Source organism: Bufo gargarizans, chromosome 1 (assembly GCF_014858855.1).
Source record: "Bufo gargarizans isolate SCDJY-AF-19 chromosome 1, ASM1485885v1, whole genome shotgun sequence".
Lineage (NCBI taxonomy): Eukaryota > Metazoa > Chordata > Amphibia > Anura > Bufonidae > Bufo > Bufo gargarizans.
In genome coordinates this window covers 701,632,726-701,651,795 of record NC_058080.1, presented here as the reverse complement: position 1 = coordinate 701,651,795, position 19,070 = coordinate 701,632,726, and the positions used below count along the sequence as shown (strand labels likewise).

The 19,070-nt window shown below is 42.6% G+C and overlaps 1 protein-coding gene across 2 annotated transcripts in view; it reads left to right on the top strand.

The window, feature by feature from the left end:
• Positions 1-19,070, top strand: part of UNC13B (unc-13 homolog B) — a 339,965-nt gene that overhangs the window by 218,680 nt on the left and 102,215 nt on the right. For both annotated transcript variants that reach the window (XM_044276260.1, XM_044276259.1), the window contains exons 13-14: positions 8,746-8,824; positions 14,733-14,807. In XM_044276260.1, coding sequence (XP_044132195.1) covers positions 8,746-8,824; positions 14,733-14,807 — 154 coding nt within the window. The remainder of the gene's footprint in view (positions 1-8,745; positions 8,825-14,732; positions 14,808-19,070) is intronic.

Here is a 19,070-nt window from a genome sequence, read left to right as displayed (position 1 = left end):
GTTAAATACATGACCGTATGTATTTTGCAGTCCGTAAAAACGGATCCGCCAAAAATACGGACGTCCGTGTGCATTCTGTGTTTTGCGGAACAGAACGTCTGGCCCCTAATAGAACAGTCCTATCCTTGTCCGTAATGCAGACAATAATAGGATATGGTCTATTTTTTGGCGGAACAGAAATTCGGACCTACAGAAACGGTATGCACACGGAGTAGCTTCCGTTTTCTTTGCGGACCCATTAAAATGAATGGTTCCGTATATGGTTCCGCAAAAAAAAACGGAACGGACACGGAAAGAAAATACGTTTGTGTGCATGAGGCCTTAAAGGGTTTTTTCAGACTCCTGATAATGATTAGGTGTCCTCTGCGTAGGTCAGGGGTCAGCAACCTCCGGCACTTAATCTGCTCTGAAACTACAACTTCCAGCATGCCCCATTCACTTTTATGGGAGTTTGGAGAACAGTTGAGTAGCTGTGCACGCTGGGAATTAGTTTCACAACAGCTGGCCCCTGGCATAGGTTATCAGTATCTGATGGGTGCAGCTGCTATTTCTAGGGCCAGGTCCTCAATTATTAAAGGGAATCTGAAAAACTGATTTGTCCCTAGGACGCTGGCTGACCTGTTACATGTGCGCTTGGCAGCTGAAGGCATCTGTGTTGTTCCCATGTTGTATGTGCCTGCAAATGAGCCTCTAGGAGCAACGGGGGCGTTGCTGTTACACCTGGAGGCTCAGCTGTCTCTACAGTAGCTGCACTTCTGCACTTTGATTGACAAGGCTAGGCTTGATAACGTTTCCACTGCCTGGCCCTGTGGAGTGGGTGCGGCAGTTGCAAAGGGAGCAGAGTCTCCAGGTGTAATGGCAACTCCCCTGTTGCTCCTAGATAATCATTTGCATATATTAAAACAAAAATTTTTTTCAGAAATGCGGGCACATTTGAACATGGGAACAGATGCCTTAAGCTTAAATCTTACAGAACCCCGTACGTTTCTTATAGATCCGGAGCCCTAAGCAGGGATGCTAGCTTGCAGTTACAACCCTTGAACCTGTATTGATGTTCCAGCTGAGGATGTGATTAGAATGACCTTGCTTGTTATTAGTGTGGTCTGTGTAGAACCGTATGCAGTAAGCGCCCCCCCCAGTTGTGACTGCATGCAGGCAACATATTTCATATCCTGTCCATGTTTATGCAGGAGATTTTGAGATCTGTATCAGAAAAAACTATTTCCAGCCACTGTAAAGATGCACTAGGAAATGAATGAATATGCACAGTTTTAATTTTAAGAAATTGTTTATTGATCTCAAAATATAACAAGAAAAAAGAGTCCCCCGATGTCTGGAAAGGGAACATTATTTATTATTTTGAGGGGCATCATTTTGGGTGTCTAGCTGGGCCTCCAGTGTTCTTTAGAAGTCTGGGTTTGCCTCTGATGTAGTGGGAGGCTTTATGATGGCCTCTGATGTCATTGGAGGCCGGCAAGTTCTTGGGCCCCTTATTCTTCTTCTTCCTGCCTCCTGAGACAGCTAAAAAGAGAGTTGGTAAATCTTCTCATGCCATGTCTCAGCCATTCCAAAGACCATGTCCTTGGTTGTTTCGCTCCACTGATCCCGTCAGCACGGCTGGTGTCTTCAGCTGCTTCCCGATCTTCACCGCAGCGTTCTTCCATCCAGCCGTCCACATCCAATGATAAAACATCATAGAGGAGGTCTTCGTCCTCTGAATCATGATGTTTAGGTGGCAGCTCATCATCTGAGGAATCTGAGTCTTGTTTCTCAGTAGAATCCTCCATCATGCCTGGAGATGTCGATCTGCTGCTGCATGATGGTGCTCGAATGTGTCTTACAATTTCACATTCAGAGTTGTTCCAGTAAGAAAAGGGTGTCTGCTCATCGTCGAAGGCATTTACATCTACCTCCTCCGCCCCTGAATACACCATAAAATCTGGAGATGTTGAGCTTATGTCCTCAAATGGTGCTTGAATGTAATCTACAATCTGAGTGCTCTGCCAGTAGGAAATAGTTTCAAATACAAATCCATTATATGATATCGCCGTATAAGCGAAGTAATCCATCTCATAATCCATGTGCTGTAGAGAGAACATGTTGTGAGAATCATTAACATTATCATCTTCTTGTAAAATATGAAAGTTATCAATATGACAGATATAAAGCAAGAGACGTTCTAGTCCTGATGTTCCTCATCCATAACCATGTTGGGAATTGTGTAGAAAATCCAGTACTACATGTAGAAAGTAATAGCTAATAACCTGACTATAGAGAAGCAGAGATCAGGAGAACATTGCTGCCCCCGCCCCAGGGAAAGACTTCTTCTCTATTAATGATCTCTGGTAAAAGACCAGCCAAAAGTTGAGAAATAATAAGAATGGAGGTGTAAGAGGAAGCGTCCACTGATGGTCTTCACAGGGAAGAGTCCAGTGGAAGAATGGGATGAGAAACTGATCAGATAGACAACATAATATGGAGAGAAGAGAAATACAGTCTACTTACAGCCATTCCAGGTGAGAAAATGACACTTACTGTATGAAGAAGAGAAGGAAAGTAGAACTTCTGCTGATTGTGATGTCATAACTGAGTAGAATCTGCATTATGACCTCAGCAGCAGGGGATTTCATGTTGAAATATCTGAAAATAATATCCATATGAATGTCACATTCGTAGGAGTAGAAATATGAGCCTGTCTACATTAATACGGACAAGTGTCTGTCACAGCTTGCCTTTAAAGACATGTTTCCATCTGGGACATTTATGGCATATTGACAGGAAGTCCATTTAAGTCAAATCCCAGCTCTTGGATCCGTTTCCAAACTCATGAATGGGGCCCTTTCTTATAGCTTCCATGAGTGGAGAGGTGGGCCAGCGTGTACGGCACCCTACTTTCAGTTCTTTGGGAGTTCCAAAAATAGTCAATCACGCTTGCTGAGCTATTTTTTGGAACACCCATAGAAGTGAATGGAGAGAGCTGCATATGTGTGCCCACCTCTCCATTCACGGTGACCTTGAGAACAGGTCCCAATTCAGTCACAGAGGAGACATCTGCACTGACCGCACCTTATGCCATTTCATGTGGTTATGCCATACATTACCCCGATAGAAGTGGCCCTTTAAATAACCTATGACAAGGTGTATGAACCGCAGCAAAGTGAATTATACGTACATCGTGGTGCCGCAGCTGCCACAGAACATCATTTGTCACATCTGACGTGTTATGGACTTTTTTTTAGATCAGAAAGAAAATGAAAAACAAAAAAATTAGTGGCAATTCTGGAGGAGCTGCTCAGCCCATGACACTGTAGCGTGTCTTTAGTTAGGGGAGCAGCCCGACCGCATGTGGACCGCAGTAATCGACTAACCCCAGCAAAATATGCATACAATGGAGGATATCGACGCGGTCCACATGCACCACAAGAACAAACTACACAGAATGTAGCAATCATAGAAAACACATAGAGAGAATGCACCAAACAGATATAACACTGACTGTGCTGGCAAGACATAAGTAAAGGTATTAAAAGCTGAGACTTTCGCCAATATGTTCCAGTCATGGAGATATCGGAGCCCATCATGCACCACGTCACGGTTTCTCAGCATGGCAAGAGGTCCTAACCACTACTCTGACTATGGTGTGAACACGGTCTGGGGATGATATAATTCAGCTCACTGCCAAGCTCCCCACAATTGCCCAGCATAAATGCTGTGGTTGTACAATGTGGATGAAGCCAGGCCGTGAGCCACACCCACACCAGACCATGTGGGGGAGGTTACCAGGTGCAAAAAAGTGCTAGAGTGCCAAATAAAGGCAAACGCACTCAAATCTAACAAGACAGAAAATGAAAAACAAAAAAATTAGTGGCAATTCTGGAGGAGCTGCTCAGCCCATGACACTGTAGCGTGTCTTTAGTTAGGGGATATCTCCATGACTGGAACATATTGGCGAAAGTCTCAGCTTTTAATACCTTTACTTATGTCTTGCCAGCACAGTCAGTGTTATATCTGTTTGGTGCATTCTCTCTATTTTTTTTTTTTTTTAGATCAGTCCGTTAATGGGTAACGAGCTTCTCGCTTTTCTTGAAACAAAAAAGAAAACCAAAAATACAAAACTAAAAATCAGCAGCTAAAGTGTTACACAGGATAACATTTCACTTACCACAAATTATTAACCCCTTATTTTAATTTTTTGTATTTGTTGGGGTCCATTCACACGTCCGCAGTGTTTTGCAGATCGGCACCCCAATAGAAATGCCTATTCTTGTCCAGCAGCTGCGGACAAGAATAGGACATGTTCTATTTTTTGTGGAGCTGCGGACCATAAATGCGGATGTGGACAGCACACTGTGTGCTGTCTGCATCTTTTTTCGTCCTCATTGAAAATGAATGCGTCCGCACCCGTTCCGCATAATTGCGGAACGAATACGGACCCAAAGTGCGGACGTTTCAATGGACCCTTAATGGCAGCATTTAACATACACTACGTGCAGAATTATTAGGCAAATGAGTATTTTGACCACATCATCCTCTTTATGCATGTTGTCTTACTCCAAGCTGTATAGGCTCGAAAGCCTACTACCAATTAAGCATATTAGGTGATGTGCATCTCTGTAATGAGAAGGGGTGTGGTCTAATGACATCAACACCCTATATCAGGTGTGCATAATTATTAGGCAACTTCCTTTCCTTTGGCAAAATGGGTCAAAAGAAGGACTTGACAGGCTCAGAAAAGTCAAAAATAGTGAGATATCTTGCAGAGGGATGCAGCACTCTTAAAATTGCAAAGCTTCTGAAGCGTGATCATCGAACAATCAAGCGTTTCATTCAAAATAGTCAACAGGATCGCAAGAAGCGTGTGGAAAAACCAAGGCGCAAAATAACTGCCCATGAACTGAGAAAAGTCAAGCGTGCAGCTGCCAAGATGCCACTTGCCACCAGTTTGGCCATATTTCAGAGCTGCAACATCACTGGAGTGCCCAAAAGCACAAGGTGTGCAATACTCAGAGACATGGCCAAGGTAAGAAAGGCTGAAAGATGACCACCACTGAACAAGACACACAAGCTGAAACGTCAGGACTGGGCCAAGAAATATCTCAAGACTGATTTTTCTAAGGTTTTATGGACTGATGAAATGAGAGTGAGTCTTGATGGGCCAGATGGCTGGATTGGTAAAGGGCAGAGAGCTCCAGTCCGACTCAGACGCCAGCAAGGTGGAGGTGGAGTACTGATTTGGGCTGGTATCATCAAAGATGAGCTTGTGGGGCCTTTTTCGGTTGAGGATGGAGTCAAGCTCAACTCCCAGTCCTACTGCCAGTTTCTGGAAGACACCTTCTTCAAGCAGTGGTACAGGAAGAAGTCTGCAAGGTAAGAAAAACATGATTTTCATGCAGGACAATGCTCCATCACACGCGTCCAAGTACTCCACAACGTGGCTGGCAGAAAAGGGTATAAAAGAAGAAAATCTAATGACATGGCCTCCTTGTTCACCTGATCTGAACCCCATTGAGAACCTGTGGTCCATCATCAAATGTGAGATTTACAAGGAGGGAAAACAGTACACCTCTCTGAACAGTGTCTGGGAGGCTGTGGTTGCTGCTGCACGCAATGTTGATGGTGAACAGATCAAAACACTGACAGAATCCATGGATGGCAGGCTTTTGAGTGTCCTTGCAAAGAAAGGTGGCTATATTGGTCACTGATTTGTTTTTGTTTTGTTTTTGAATGTCAAAAATGTATATTTGTGAATGTTGAGATGTTATATTGGTTTCACTGGTAAAAATAAATAATTGAAATGGGTATATATTAGTTTTTTGTTAAGTTGCCTAATAATTATGTACAGTAATAGTCACCTGCACACACAGATATCCCCCTAAAATAGCTAAAACTAAAAACAAACTAAAAACTTCTTCCAAAAATATTCAGCTTTGATATTAATGAGTTTTTTGGGTTCATTGAGAACATGGTTGTTGTTCAATAATAAAATTAATCCTCAAAAATACAACTTGCCTAATAATTCTGCACTCCCTGTATTTGATTAACTTTTATTACCTTCTTTGGGGAGCATAGAGAAAACACAGTTCTGCCTTTGTTTTAATATTATTTTTTTTGGGGCATTTTACATTTTTGACGCACTGTGCAATAACAATTGCCATGGCAACCCATTGCTCTCCTCCCTCTGTAAACCACTTGCGTGCCACAGTCACTAATTTCTGCTGTGTTTGCCTGATCGGAAGTCACCTGTCAGTCTAGTCCTTCTGGGTGGGGGAGAATCTGGTCGGTAGAAATCCAGCTGACACTTTACCTGTTTCAAGCTCATTTTTCTCTGAAGGTTCACTGCATTTTAGAGTTTAACATAGCTTTTGTAACCAGTGAGTCTGTCAGGATTTCAGTACAGGCAACATGAAACTTGACAAATTCCCTTTCATTTCTGTGATGACATTTCTTACGTGCAGACTGTGCTGGCTGTGTCTACATCATTTAGAATTAGTAACAGGGAGGAAGTACTATCTGTGTGTACATCATTTACAGGAACAGACATGGAGACATTGCAGGGAGGCAGTACTATTTACATTATTTGTTTTATGTCTACATCATTTACATCTAGAAACAGGGAGACAGTACTATCTGCCCCTTTATCATTTACAGAGAGATACAGGGAGGCAGTACTATCTGTATCTTTATCATTTATTGCAAGATTACCAATAAAAACCTCACAAAATCATATGAGCATTTTTGGGCCTAGCTCAAAAAACTGCATAGCCTATACTAATACACCAATAGCCCAGACTAATACAAAAATATCAGCAAATGAATAATAAGATATAAATGTTTATTGAAATACACCACTGCAAAAAAACTTTGGGCAAGATGGAACAGACCCAATAATGCTACTAGAGACAGAACAACCACTGTGAAGGCAGACAACTCGACCACAGGTATTATATAATTTTATTGAGAGAGACAGGGAAGCAGTACTATCAGTGCTTACATAATTTACAGAGAGACAGTTAGGCAGTGCTGTCTGTGCCAACATTATTCAGGCTGATAGGAAGGCAGTACTATATATGCCAACATTATTCAGAGAAACAGGAAGGCAGTACTATCTGTACCTACATCATTTACAGAGAGAGACAGAGGGGCAGTAATATATGTACCTACATCATTTACAAAGAGAGACAGGGAGGCAGTACTATCTGTAACTACATCATTTACAGGGAGAAACAGGGAGGAAGTACTCTCTGTGCTTACATCATTTACAGAGAGGGAGGCAGTACTATCTTTACCAACATTATTCAGAGAGACAGGGAGGCAGTACTATCTGTACTTACATCATTTACAGAGAGACAGGGAGGCAGTACTATCTGTGCCTACATAATTTACAGAGATATAGGGAGGTAGTACTATCTGCACCTATATAATTTATATAGAGAGACAGGGAGGCAGTACTATATTTACCTACATCATTTACAGAGAGAGACTGTGAGGCAGTACTGTCTGTATCTACATCATTTACAGAGAGAGACAGAGAGGCAGTACTATCTGTACTTCCATAATTTACAGAGAGAGACTGGTAGGCAGTACTCTTTGTACCTCCATAATTTACTGAGAGAGACTGGGAGGCAGTACTCTCTGTACCTACATAATTAACAAAAAGAGAGAGACTGGGAGGCAGTACTATCTGTAGACTAGAGAAAAGTCTGAAGTTTTTACTAGTTATCTAGACATTGAATTGTATGAGTTCAAGACTCGGGAGGGATACACTTGTAGGTTTAGGCTAGGGCTACACGATGACATTTGTTGCATGATTATTTGCCGAAATAATGTCTCGCAACATTTTTTGTAAAGATAGCCCTGTGCACTGTGACATGCAACATACTGTGACACAACAGTCACACAAAAATCCATCTAAGTTGGATTTTTGTGCGACTATCGTGTCGCGGCATGTCGTATGTCACAGTGTGACACCATAGGCCTCCTTAAAAAAAAAATTGTGTAACATTAATATCGCGCAACACATGTCGCATGTCTAGTTGTACCCTTTTGTTGTTCGTCAAATATCATCTTGTAGCCATATGCATAGGGCCCAATTACACGGGCAGATTACTGTTAAGATGATCGCTAGTTAGCGATGATCTGGCAGTGTAATACTGCTGCAGATTACCCGATGAATGAGCTCGTTCATCGGGTCATCGAGATCTTTTAACATGTTTAACTTTTCCTTGTTTGCCGGCAGCAGATTGCGCTGTGTAATAGGTGCTCTGCTGCCGGTACACAATGAGACCGTATACATTAGTGATCGCTCTTCCTTATACTGAGAAGATCGCTGCATGTAATAGCAGTGGTGTCCTCCTCCAGCGAGCAGGTGATTGACGGTAGGGAACACTTCCCTCCCGACAATCGTCTGCTCAATCTGCCCGTGTGATAGGGCCTTTAGCCTGACTATGATATTGCTGCAGGCTTTGCTATGAAGCCCTTGAGTCCGCTGTGTAAAACTGTATTGTTGGAGCTGAGTGTTTGCACTGATAACTGTACAGATAATGACACCGTCTCCTTTGTTAATGTCTCCTTTGACGAGCGCTCTGCTCTTTCATCCACGGTGTGTGACCTGAGTTGCGCTTTATTACATCCTGATCACTAATGATATCAACGTCGCCGTCTTGTTGCTCCTGGTCCTATTCTGTTACCAGTTCTGCTCTCCTGTGCGAGTGTATTTTCTACCTTTTGCTGTATGTCTTCCCCCAGGCCTGCCGGAGGCTTATACGGGATTGACAGCATGCCTGACCTTCGCAAGAAGAAGCCGATTCCTTTGGTTAGCGATTTGGTAAGTCTGACCTGACGGAGCTGGATGCATTGTACTGTGCTAAACGTATGGGTACATTCAGTGGTACTGCTTGTGGTGGTGAACTAAAGTGCATTCTGGACAAGGGCGTGAAGTGGAAGTCACTTCTTTGAAGTAAGAAAAGTGTGCCCACTCATTTCAGCTTTCATGGGTTAGTAAGGTCATCATTTCTGTTGAAGGTGTCCCATCAGCTCTCCTGACATGTATATTTTAGTAAATTCTTGAACTCTTCCATTCCCTATGAAAATAACCATTGTGGTTGTTTTTTTTTAGAGCTTTGTATAGTGCCATTCCTTTTTTATTCCTCCTGGAAATGTATAAGTAATCTAACAATAGGATTTTCCTTTTTTTGCTTGTCATAAAAATGTGTCGCTACATAGCCAGCTGTAACTGGAGTATGTAGCAACACGTCCATTTCAAAAGGTTATTGGTATCACCCATTTGTTAGTTGATTTATACATTTCCAGGAAGAATAAAAGATGAACTCCTCAATATGGAGTTCTAAGAAAATGCTCCAGAATTGTTATTTTATAGGATACGAGTATGTACTAAAGCACACGTGTCAGCCTAGCTGAGGGGTCATCTTTAAGTGATGGTAGGTTGTTAGAAATTGGTAGAACAATCTTCTTAGCAGCAGGCACATAAAAGGACACCCCTCTGTAGATGATTGGACCAGTATGGCCATTCCTCTCCATTTTATTGATAGGTAAGGACAAGTTGTCAAGGCCAGTCTTCATTGGTATGGGATTTTGTTGGGTCATCCTTAAGGCTCATTCACAGAGGGAGATATTTGATCAGAAATGTTCATTTCCGATCATTGCCCCATGAAAACATGTCCTCCGAAAGCTCATTTTTTTAAATCCTCGTTTGTCAGCTGCACTTCACCTCATGTAAGGCGAGGGAACTGAATGGAGATGAGAAATTGTTCATTGAAACATACTGAGGATGATTGTTCTTTGTAAATAGACAGAAATGGGCGCTGGTCAACTTGTTAAGGGCAGATTATCAGATTGTAAATGGACTCTTAACCATATGTGGTTGGTAAGTTCATCCCTGTATAGTAGACCAAGAATGGTAAGTTCAATCTTCTTCAGATCTCCATTCTGCTTAATGGGGTTCTCCGGGAATTAATAAAATAAAAATACTTAAATATTACTTCATTATAAATATATTTCCAAATACCTTACATTAGTTATAATGTCTCGTTTTGTCTGGGGAGCAATCATTAGGGGAAACAAAATGGCCGCTGTCCTATTAGTACACACAAAACCTGTCCTAATCAGACAACAGGACAAGTTACTTCAGACACTGAGCTAAAGGGCTGCCTCACCCTCCTCTCTGCTTGTCAGGGATTATGATCCTGAATACAGATGATAAGATCTTTAACTGAATCTCTGTTGGAATTGAGTTCATGAACACATGTGGCTGATGAGGAGCAGCACTTGTATGCAGTCTCCATTACCACAGTCTGTCCATCCTTTCTGTACTTCATGTCTCCTTATGAACTTCATTCCCACAAAGATTTAGCTAAATATCATATTAAACTGTATTCAGAATCATAACTCATGACAAGCAGAGCAGAGAGGAGGATGAGGCAGCTCCTGAAGTAACTTGTCCTCCTGTGTGATTAGGACAGGTTTTTGTGAGTGGCTATTTTGTTTCTCCTAATCATTACTCCCTAGAAAAAATGAGCCATTATAACTAATGAAAGGTATTTGGGAATATATTTATAATAAAGTAATATGTACGCATTTTCATTTTCTTAATTCCCGGAGAACCCCTTTAAGGAGAATGGAGATCTGAAGAAGCTTGAACTTACCATTCTTGGTCTACTATACACGTGAATGGGGCTGGGCTGAGCTGCGCCTGCACCTTAGCCACGTGACTGATTAATATGACATCACTGGCCCAAGAAGAGGCTGCGGCTCTCACTAGAGTGCTGTGTCCTCTTCAAACACCCAACTGGCTTGTCTGCTGGAAGTCAGACCCCCCACCGATCAGATACCGAAGAACTATCATAAACACTAAAACAACTCCTTTAAGGCCCTTTTAGAGAAGCGGATGCACAGGCAGTTATCAGTAACGAACCATTCATTCTTGATTATTGCTTAATTGTTCACTTGTGAGTATAGCCCTCTGTATGGGGATGAATGATCATTACTGTGGTCACCCTTCCCAATACATATTCATTGCTTGTTGGCCCTATGGTAATGTGCCGTTGGCAAATGAGGATTTGATGTGCTGCATAAAAAGTACCATCACTGATGAATGAGCTGTGGTTCAATCTTTGAGTGATCAGCGGCACTTTTACAGGGGGGCGAATTATCGGGAACGAGTGTTGGCATGAACACTTATTCCCAATGATTTGCCCAAATCCTTGGCCCATACAAAGGAGCCTTTAGTTAGCTGAACAATCGCTCCGCGTCCTGTTCTTCCTAATGCCACCACCACCACCACCATACACATGCCCCCTTCGCTTGGTGATCTTGACTAGCCACTGGAGTGAGGGCTGCAAGGGAGGAGGGGGTTGCGGAGATGTTAGCTTTGGGTTAAAAATGTTGCTGTCACTGCAGCTCGCTTCTGCTTTTCTACAATATCGTAGAAGAGTCAGGACACATCCATACACATTAGAAAGTCTGCAGGTCCCACCGTTAGCGGTGAGAGGTTGGTAAATGGGTTGTCTACTTCCCGTAATCCCATTTTGTTAGAAGGGTCCACTAATGATAGGAAGACGGAGAGGGTGCTGTACCCTACAATATATGGGCTTGAGTCTCAGTCTCCTGATTCACCCATACGCATCGAGCAGTCCACAATTAATGTTAACAGCCCTACTTCTCCAGATGATTTTCTCTGTGAATTAACCTTTTGCAATTCTTTTATATGCTGCTGTCCCTCCTATTCTACAGGCGATGGTAAGTAGCTTCCCTCCACAGTAAGCGGCAAGCCTTGGATCCCTTGCATTAGTCGCATTATATTTTCCCTCTGACCTGCTATAAAGTCTTTATTGTGCTGGCAGCGGTCCCTACGTCACTGATTTAATGGGCCCTGATACTTAGATGGACTGACTGGATCTTTTATCTTCTATATTGGACTGTGTGGCTCTGTATGCACTTTGGTCCTCATAGAGAAGCTCCTGTGACTCTTCTGCTCCGGTTTGGCTGCAGTCTGTTGAATTTCATTCACCCCTAGCTAAAATCTTACTGTTAGTAGGTTAAAGCTCGGATCCAGCACTGGGCCAAACTTCAGTAGTGCTTTCTTTTAAACCAGTGGATCCAGATACCTCTAAGGCCTCATGCACACGACTGTACGTATTTTGTAGTCCACAAAAAACGGATCCGCAAAAAATACGGATGATGTCCGTGTGCATTCCGTATTTTGCGAAACAGAACCGCTGGCCCCTAATAGAACAGTCCTATCCTTGTCAGTAATGCGGACAATAGTAGGACATGTTAGTTTTTTTGTGGAACGGAAATATACTAAACAGAATGCACACGGAGTAAGGGCTCATGCACACGACCGTATGCCCTCCGAGACATACGGTCCGTGAGCAGGCCATATGTCCTGGAGCGGCATACATACGGGAGCGCACACCATTATAGGTTACCTTGATACTGTGCGCATCAGGCCGCCCGCAGGACTTTAGTCCTGCACTCATATGATCATTTGAGTGTAGGACAGTAATCCCGCAGGCGGCCCGATGCGCACAGTATCATAGTAACCTATGATGCTGTGCGCTCCCGAGCGTACGATGTATGCCGCTCCGGGACATATATCCTGCTCACGGACCGTATGTCTCGGAGGGCATACAGTCGTGTGCATGAGCCTTAACGTCTGTTTTTTTTTTGCGGACCCATTGAAATTAATTGTTCCGTATACGGCCCACAAAAAAAAACGGAACGGACACGGAAAGCAAATACGTTTGTCTGCATGAGGCCTAATAAAGGATCCTAATCACCTTGATGCTGCATTTGTTTTTGGAGGAAACAATGCACCATGGAAAGTTGCATTGTCTGAAGCAGATTTGTAGGGAACCTTCCCATGATGAGATTATTAAAATACACAGGCATCTGGTTGATATTTATTTTGAGGGCTCTGATTGGCACTGCTGTTTGCACCTCCATTCCATTCTTTTACTACCCTTTGAAAGATGCACTGCCTAATGAGTAGCTCCAAAGATGAAGCTGTCCTTTCAAGGCTATGGATACGTTTAGGACAATTTTTTTAATGTTTGCATTTTACTCATTTTGGGCTAAAAATAATTTTTTCATTGGTCATTATTAAAAATTATCAGTAGTTTTTGAGACACAGGGGTCTGTTTGCAAAGTATCACTCCTCAGTCCTGTCATGTGACGGCTCTTGTGTCTAATCTCTGATCTCCTGACCTCCATAAACACTCATTTAAGCCACATTCTTATCAGTTTGATAGGAGTTTAGCTGTACTGAGTGTTCATGAGGTCAGGAGATCAGAGATGAGGCTTCACATGAGCCATCAAATGACAGGACCGAGAAGTACAAACAGACTGATTTCTAACTCCTGTATATCAAAAACAGCTGAAAATGTTTAATAAAGACCAATTAAAACTATTTCAGCCAAGCTATTGCTGGCTAACTATTTTAGCCAAAAATTAGTAAAGGGTTTCTATAGCCTTTAAGGCTAATATGTGCAAGATATGAGTGCTGGTGGGGATTGCTGTATTAAAAAGCCTGAAATCGTATCTTCTGCAGCTTTCAGACATGATTAAAGGGGTTCTGCAGTTTTTTTAAACTGATGATCTATCCTCTGTATAGATCATCATCTGATCGGCAGGGGTCTAACACTCGGGACCCCCGCCGATCAGCTGTTTGAGAAGGCAGCGGCACTGGCAGTAGTGCTGCGGTTTACCGCAGCCCCAGTGACGTCATGACTAGTATCACTGGACTGGGCACGGCTAAGTTAAATTCAAGTGAACGGAGCTTAGCCCTGCCCAGGCCAGTGATACTAGTCGTGACGTCACTGGGCCTGCGGTAAACAGCAAGAAGGCCGTGGCGCTACTGCCAGCGCCGCTGCCTTCTCAAACAGCTGATCGGCGGGGGTCCCGGGTGTCGGACCCCGCCGATCAGATGCTGATGATCTATCCAGAGGATAGATCATCAGTTTAAAAAAACTGCAGAACCCCTTTAAGACTAGAAAATACCATGACAATGTAGACATCCCATTACCAGTCGCTGCCAGCTACACCAGCGTACATGATCCCAATCCTACGCCACCAAGTCCATTACACTCAGTGATTGACACTGAATGGCAGGGTCTTCAGAAATTTTTCCATAGACCCCATTCAGTAGCCTCTGCCACCCATACATACTTGCCATGGTGCCCACAAAGGCTTCTGTTGTTAGTCCTTGATAGAGCGTGGTCATCCCTGGTCATGTATGTATTCTCCTCTATGTTTTTTTTCCCCCTCCCTATAATGTTTTCTTTCTACGTAGTAGATTTTACTGTAGAATTTCTTTATTTTAATGCTTAATTTATAATTACGGTAGCTTTTTCTGGTGTGAACTCATTACTGTAGAATTTCTTTATTTTAATGCTTAATTTATAATTACGGTAGCTTTTTCTGGTGTGAACTCATTACTGTAGAAGACGTATAGGATTCAGGAAGTGATCTGCCGATGGGAAAACCTCATCAGATATGCTGATGTCAGGACATTGGGTTATAAGACAGGTTCATGGATAATCTAGAGGCCATTTAACCCATAATTTCTGAAATCCAGCGCCCCCTGCAGGTCACTGTCCTGAATCCTACAAGGGGTCTCATTAATAAGTTGGGTTTTTATTGCACAAGAAAGAGGAACAATTACAGCAACTTCTGATTCAGTTATGGTTGCTTATAAATCCTTCTTATTCTCACAGTCCTTGGTACAGTCCAGGAAAGCCGGCATTACCTCAGCTATGGCCACGAGAACGTCACTCAAGGACGAAGACCTGGTAAGTATCCTTCCACAAGTGCAACTTCTCAATGAAGAATTGCACAATACTGCTATCCCCAAAGCATCCCCACCCCACTTTAAGAATAGATTCATGATTTGGAGCTTGGGTCCTCATTGTCACCTTCCAACCTCCTAGCTGGCAGCACAAATGTGCAAAGGACACTGATAAGCAAAAGTGTGTTTTCTTATAATAGAGGCCCCCACCTGCTTCAGAACCTCATAGTATACACCACAGGTGCTGCAGAACCTTGTAATTAACAGCTGGAGTTCTGCAGAACCTCATAATACACATCCTTGCTGCTGCAGAACCTCATAATACACACCCTTGCTGCTGCGGAACCTCATAATACACACCCCTGCTGCTGCGGAACCTCATAATACACACCCCTGCTGCTGCGGAACCTCATAATACACCCCCTGCTGCTGCGGAACCTCATAATACACCCCCCTGCTGCTGCGGAACCTCATAATAAACACCCCTGCTTCTGCGGAACCTCATAATACTTAACCCTGCTGCTGCAGCACCTCGTAATACTTAACCCTGCTGCTTCAGAACCTCGTAATACTTAACCCTTCTGCTGCAGAACCTCGTAATACACCCCTTCTGCTGCAGAACCTCATAATACACCCCTTCTGCTGCAGAACCTCATTGTACACGCCTCTTCTTCAGCAGAACCTCATAATACTTAACCCTGCTGCTGCAGAACCTCGTAATACTTACCCTGCTGCTGCAGAACCTCATAATACACACCCCTTCTGCTGCAGAATCTCATTGTGCACGCCCCTCCTGCTGCAGAACCTCATAATACTTAACCCTGCTGCTGCAGAACCTCGTAATACTTAACCCTGCTGCTGCAGAACCTTGTAATACACTCCTTCTGCTGCAGAACCTCATAATACATACCCCTGCTGCAACAGGAGCTCATAATACACATACCATCTGCTAAAGAATCTCATAAAAAAGACCCTGCTGACTCTCATAATACACACCTTAGCTGCTAGAGAAATTGATTGTATACACCATGACAGCTGCAGAATATAGTAATACAAAACTCAGCTGCTGTAGATCCTCATAATACATATCTAACTACTGCAGAACATCATAATACACGGTCTAGCTGCTGCAGAAATGTATTATATACACCCAATCGGCTGCAGGACCTAATAGAGAACCCAGCTGCAGAACAACATGTTACAGAACTTACTGTAGCTGCTGCAGAATGCTAAAATGCGCACATCATCTGATGAAGAACATTACAATTCTTTCCTTTACTGCTGAAGAAACTCAATATACCCACCCCTGCTGCTGCAGAACCTCATAATACATACCCTGCTGATGCAGACCATCATAATGGATATGCCAACTGCTGCAGATCCTCATAGTACATGTCATGGCTGCTGCAGAACATTATAGTAAACACTACCTGCTGCAGAACCTAATAATACAAAGCCCAGCTTCAGAACATCTTATTACACACCTCAGCTGCTGTAGAACTTCATAATACTCCTCAGCTGCTGAACACCATAATGCTGTCCTCTGCTGCTGCAGAACCTTTTAATACATACTTAATAATTATACATATGTTGTAATATTTTAGTTGTTGGCCCTCAGAAGAGCTGGAGCTGCCCAGTGTTTCTACTTGTTTTAGTTCCTTGCAATTTTGGCTGGGAAGCACTGGCTGGTTTCAGACAATCCATGAATCTTTGTTGAGTGACGAAACCTGCGAATACTGACATAAAACCGTGCAGGAGAACAGTACAATCTCAGGATCCTCAAAAAAAAATAAAAATTCTGCTCCTCCTCACAACCTTGTCAGATTCTGAGAGGCGAGGATTGTGTGGAGGATTCTTCTGCCATATGTGAGCGCCGGTATAAGAATCTGCTTCTTCATAGCATCTGGTAGATAATTTAATAGATACTTATAAAAAATATAAAAAAAAACACGAAATAAGAGTGATTGTATTTCATCACTAAGAAACGGGGCTCATCTACCCCAGAATACATAACTTTGGCGAATCCACCGCCGTCTAAAACGCCGGTCTCAATAAATAACCCCCAAAACATTTACTGTATCATAACTGACATGTAATACCCCCTACATACCGCAAAATAATATGTAACTTCTATAAACAAATGGCCAAAGCCAGCTCACCCACTTTAACTGGAGGCGTCCCATGTGCCCAAAGGATGAAGGAACAGCACAAATAGAAGAAGGAAGCTTTAGCTCTGCAGGGCAATGTCATAGACAGTTTCTTCTTTAGGCTACTTTCACACTTGAGGCAGAGAGATCCGGCAAGCAGTTCCATTGCCGGAACTGCCTGCCGGATCAGGCAAAATGTATGCTAACCGATGGCATTAGTAAGACTGATCAGGATCCTGATTAGTCTTAAAAATGCCTGATCAGTCGAAAAAATGTATTGAAATGCCAGATCCGTCTTTCCGGTGTCATCCGGCAAAACGGATCCGGCATTTATTTTTTTCACCTTTTTTTCATGCGCAGACCGGAAGGACGGATCCGGCACTAATACATTCCTATGGGAAAAAATGCCGGATCCGGCATTCAGGCAAGTCTTCAGTTTTTTTTCGTCAGAGATAAAACCGTAGCATGCTGCGGTTTTCTCTTTTGCCTGATCAGTCAAAACGACTGAACTGAAGACATCCTGATGCAAACTGAACGGATTACTCTCCATTCAGAATGCATGGGGATAAAACTGATCAGTTCTTTTCCGGTATAGAGCCCCTGTGATGGAACTCTATGCCGGAAAAGAAAAACGCAAGTGTGAAAGTAGCCTTACTGCAGAACATCCTCGAAGGTGCCGCACCAAATACAGTGAAGTAGAACTTACTGACATGTTTCAGATGAAAAACAGAGGTTTTCCAAGACTTTTATATTGACCTATCCTTGTCATACAGTTTCTGATCGGCAGGACACCCCTGATCAGCTGTTGGAGAAGGCACCAGCGCTCGCAGTACCGCCACGGCCTTCCCTCGGCTCGCCAAGCTCAGCACCGTGCATTGTATAGCGGCTGTGCTTGGTATCGCAGCTCAGCCCCATTCACTTCAGTGGGTCTGACCTATGACTAGGCCATGTGCCTGATGAACATGATGTCACTGCCCTAGGAAAAGCTGAGAGAAGGCCAAGGCGTTACTGTGTGCTGGTGCCTTCTCAATAGCTGATCGGCAGGGGTCTGTGGTGTCAAACCCTCACCAATCAGATACTGATAACCTATCCACAGGATTGGTCATCATTATAAAAGTCTCAGAAAACCCCTTTAATCGTAGCTTATGATTAAGGATGTTTTTCATCCAAAACATGTAAGCAAGTTCTATGGCAGTTCACTGTATTTTGTAGTGCACCTTTGTGGATGTGCTGCAATAAAGAAGAAACTGCTTTCTGCAGTGCAGCAGCGCCCTTCTTTAATATGTAGCTACTATACTGCATATAAGAATAGAACTACTATAATACTGCTCCTATCTATAAGAATATTACTACTATAATACTGCCTCCTATGTACAAGAATATAACTACTATAATACTGCCTCCTATGTACTGTACAAGAATATAACTACTAAAATACTGCTCCTATGTATAAGAATATAACTACTATAATACTGCTCCTATGTACAAGACTATAACTACTATAACACTGCCTCCTATGTACAAGAATATAACTACTATAATACTGCCTCCTATGTACAACAATATAACTACTATAATACTGCCTCCTATGTACAAGAATATGACTACTATAATACTGCCTCCTATGTACAACAATATAACTACTATAAAACTGCCTCCTATGTACAAGGATATAACTACTATAATACTATTCCCTATGTACAGGAATATAACTAATATAATACTGCCCCCTTGTACAAGAATATAGCTACTATAATACAGCCCTCTATGTATAAGAATATAACTACTATAATACTGCTCCTATGTACAAGAATATAACTGCTATAATACTGTTCCCTATGTACAGGAATATAACTAATATAATACTGCCCCCTTGTACAAGAATATAATTACTCTAATACTGCTCCTATGTACAAGAATATAACTACTATAATGCTGCCCTCTATGTATAAGAATATAACTACTATAATACTGCCTCCTATGTACAAGAATATAACTACTATAATACTGCCCTCTATGTATAAGAATATAACTACTATAGTACTGCTCCTATGAACTACAATATAACTCCTATAATGCTGTCCCCAATTTCGTACATATGTGGCACATATTTCTTGTTT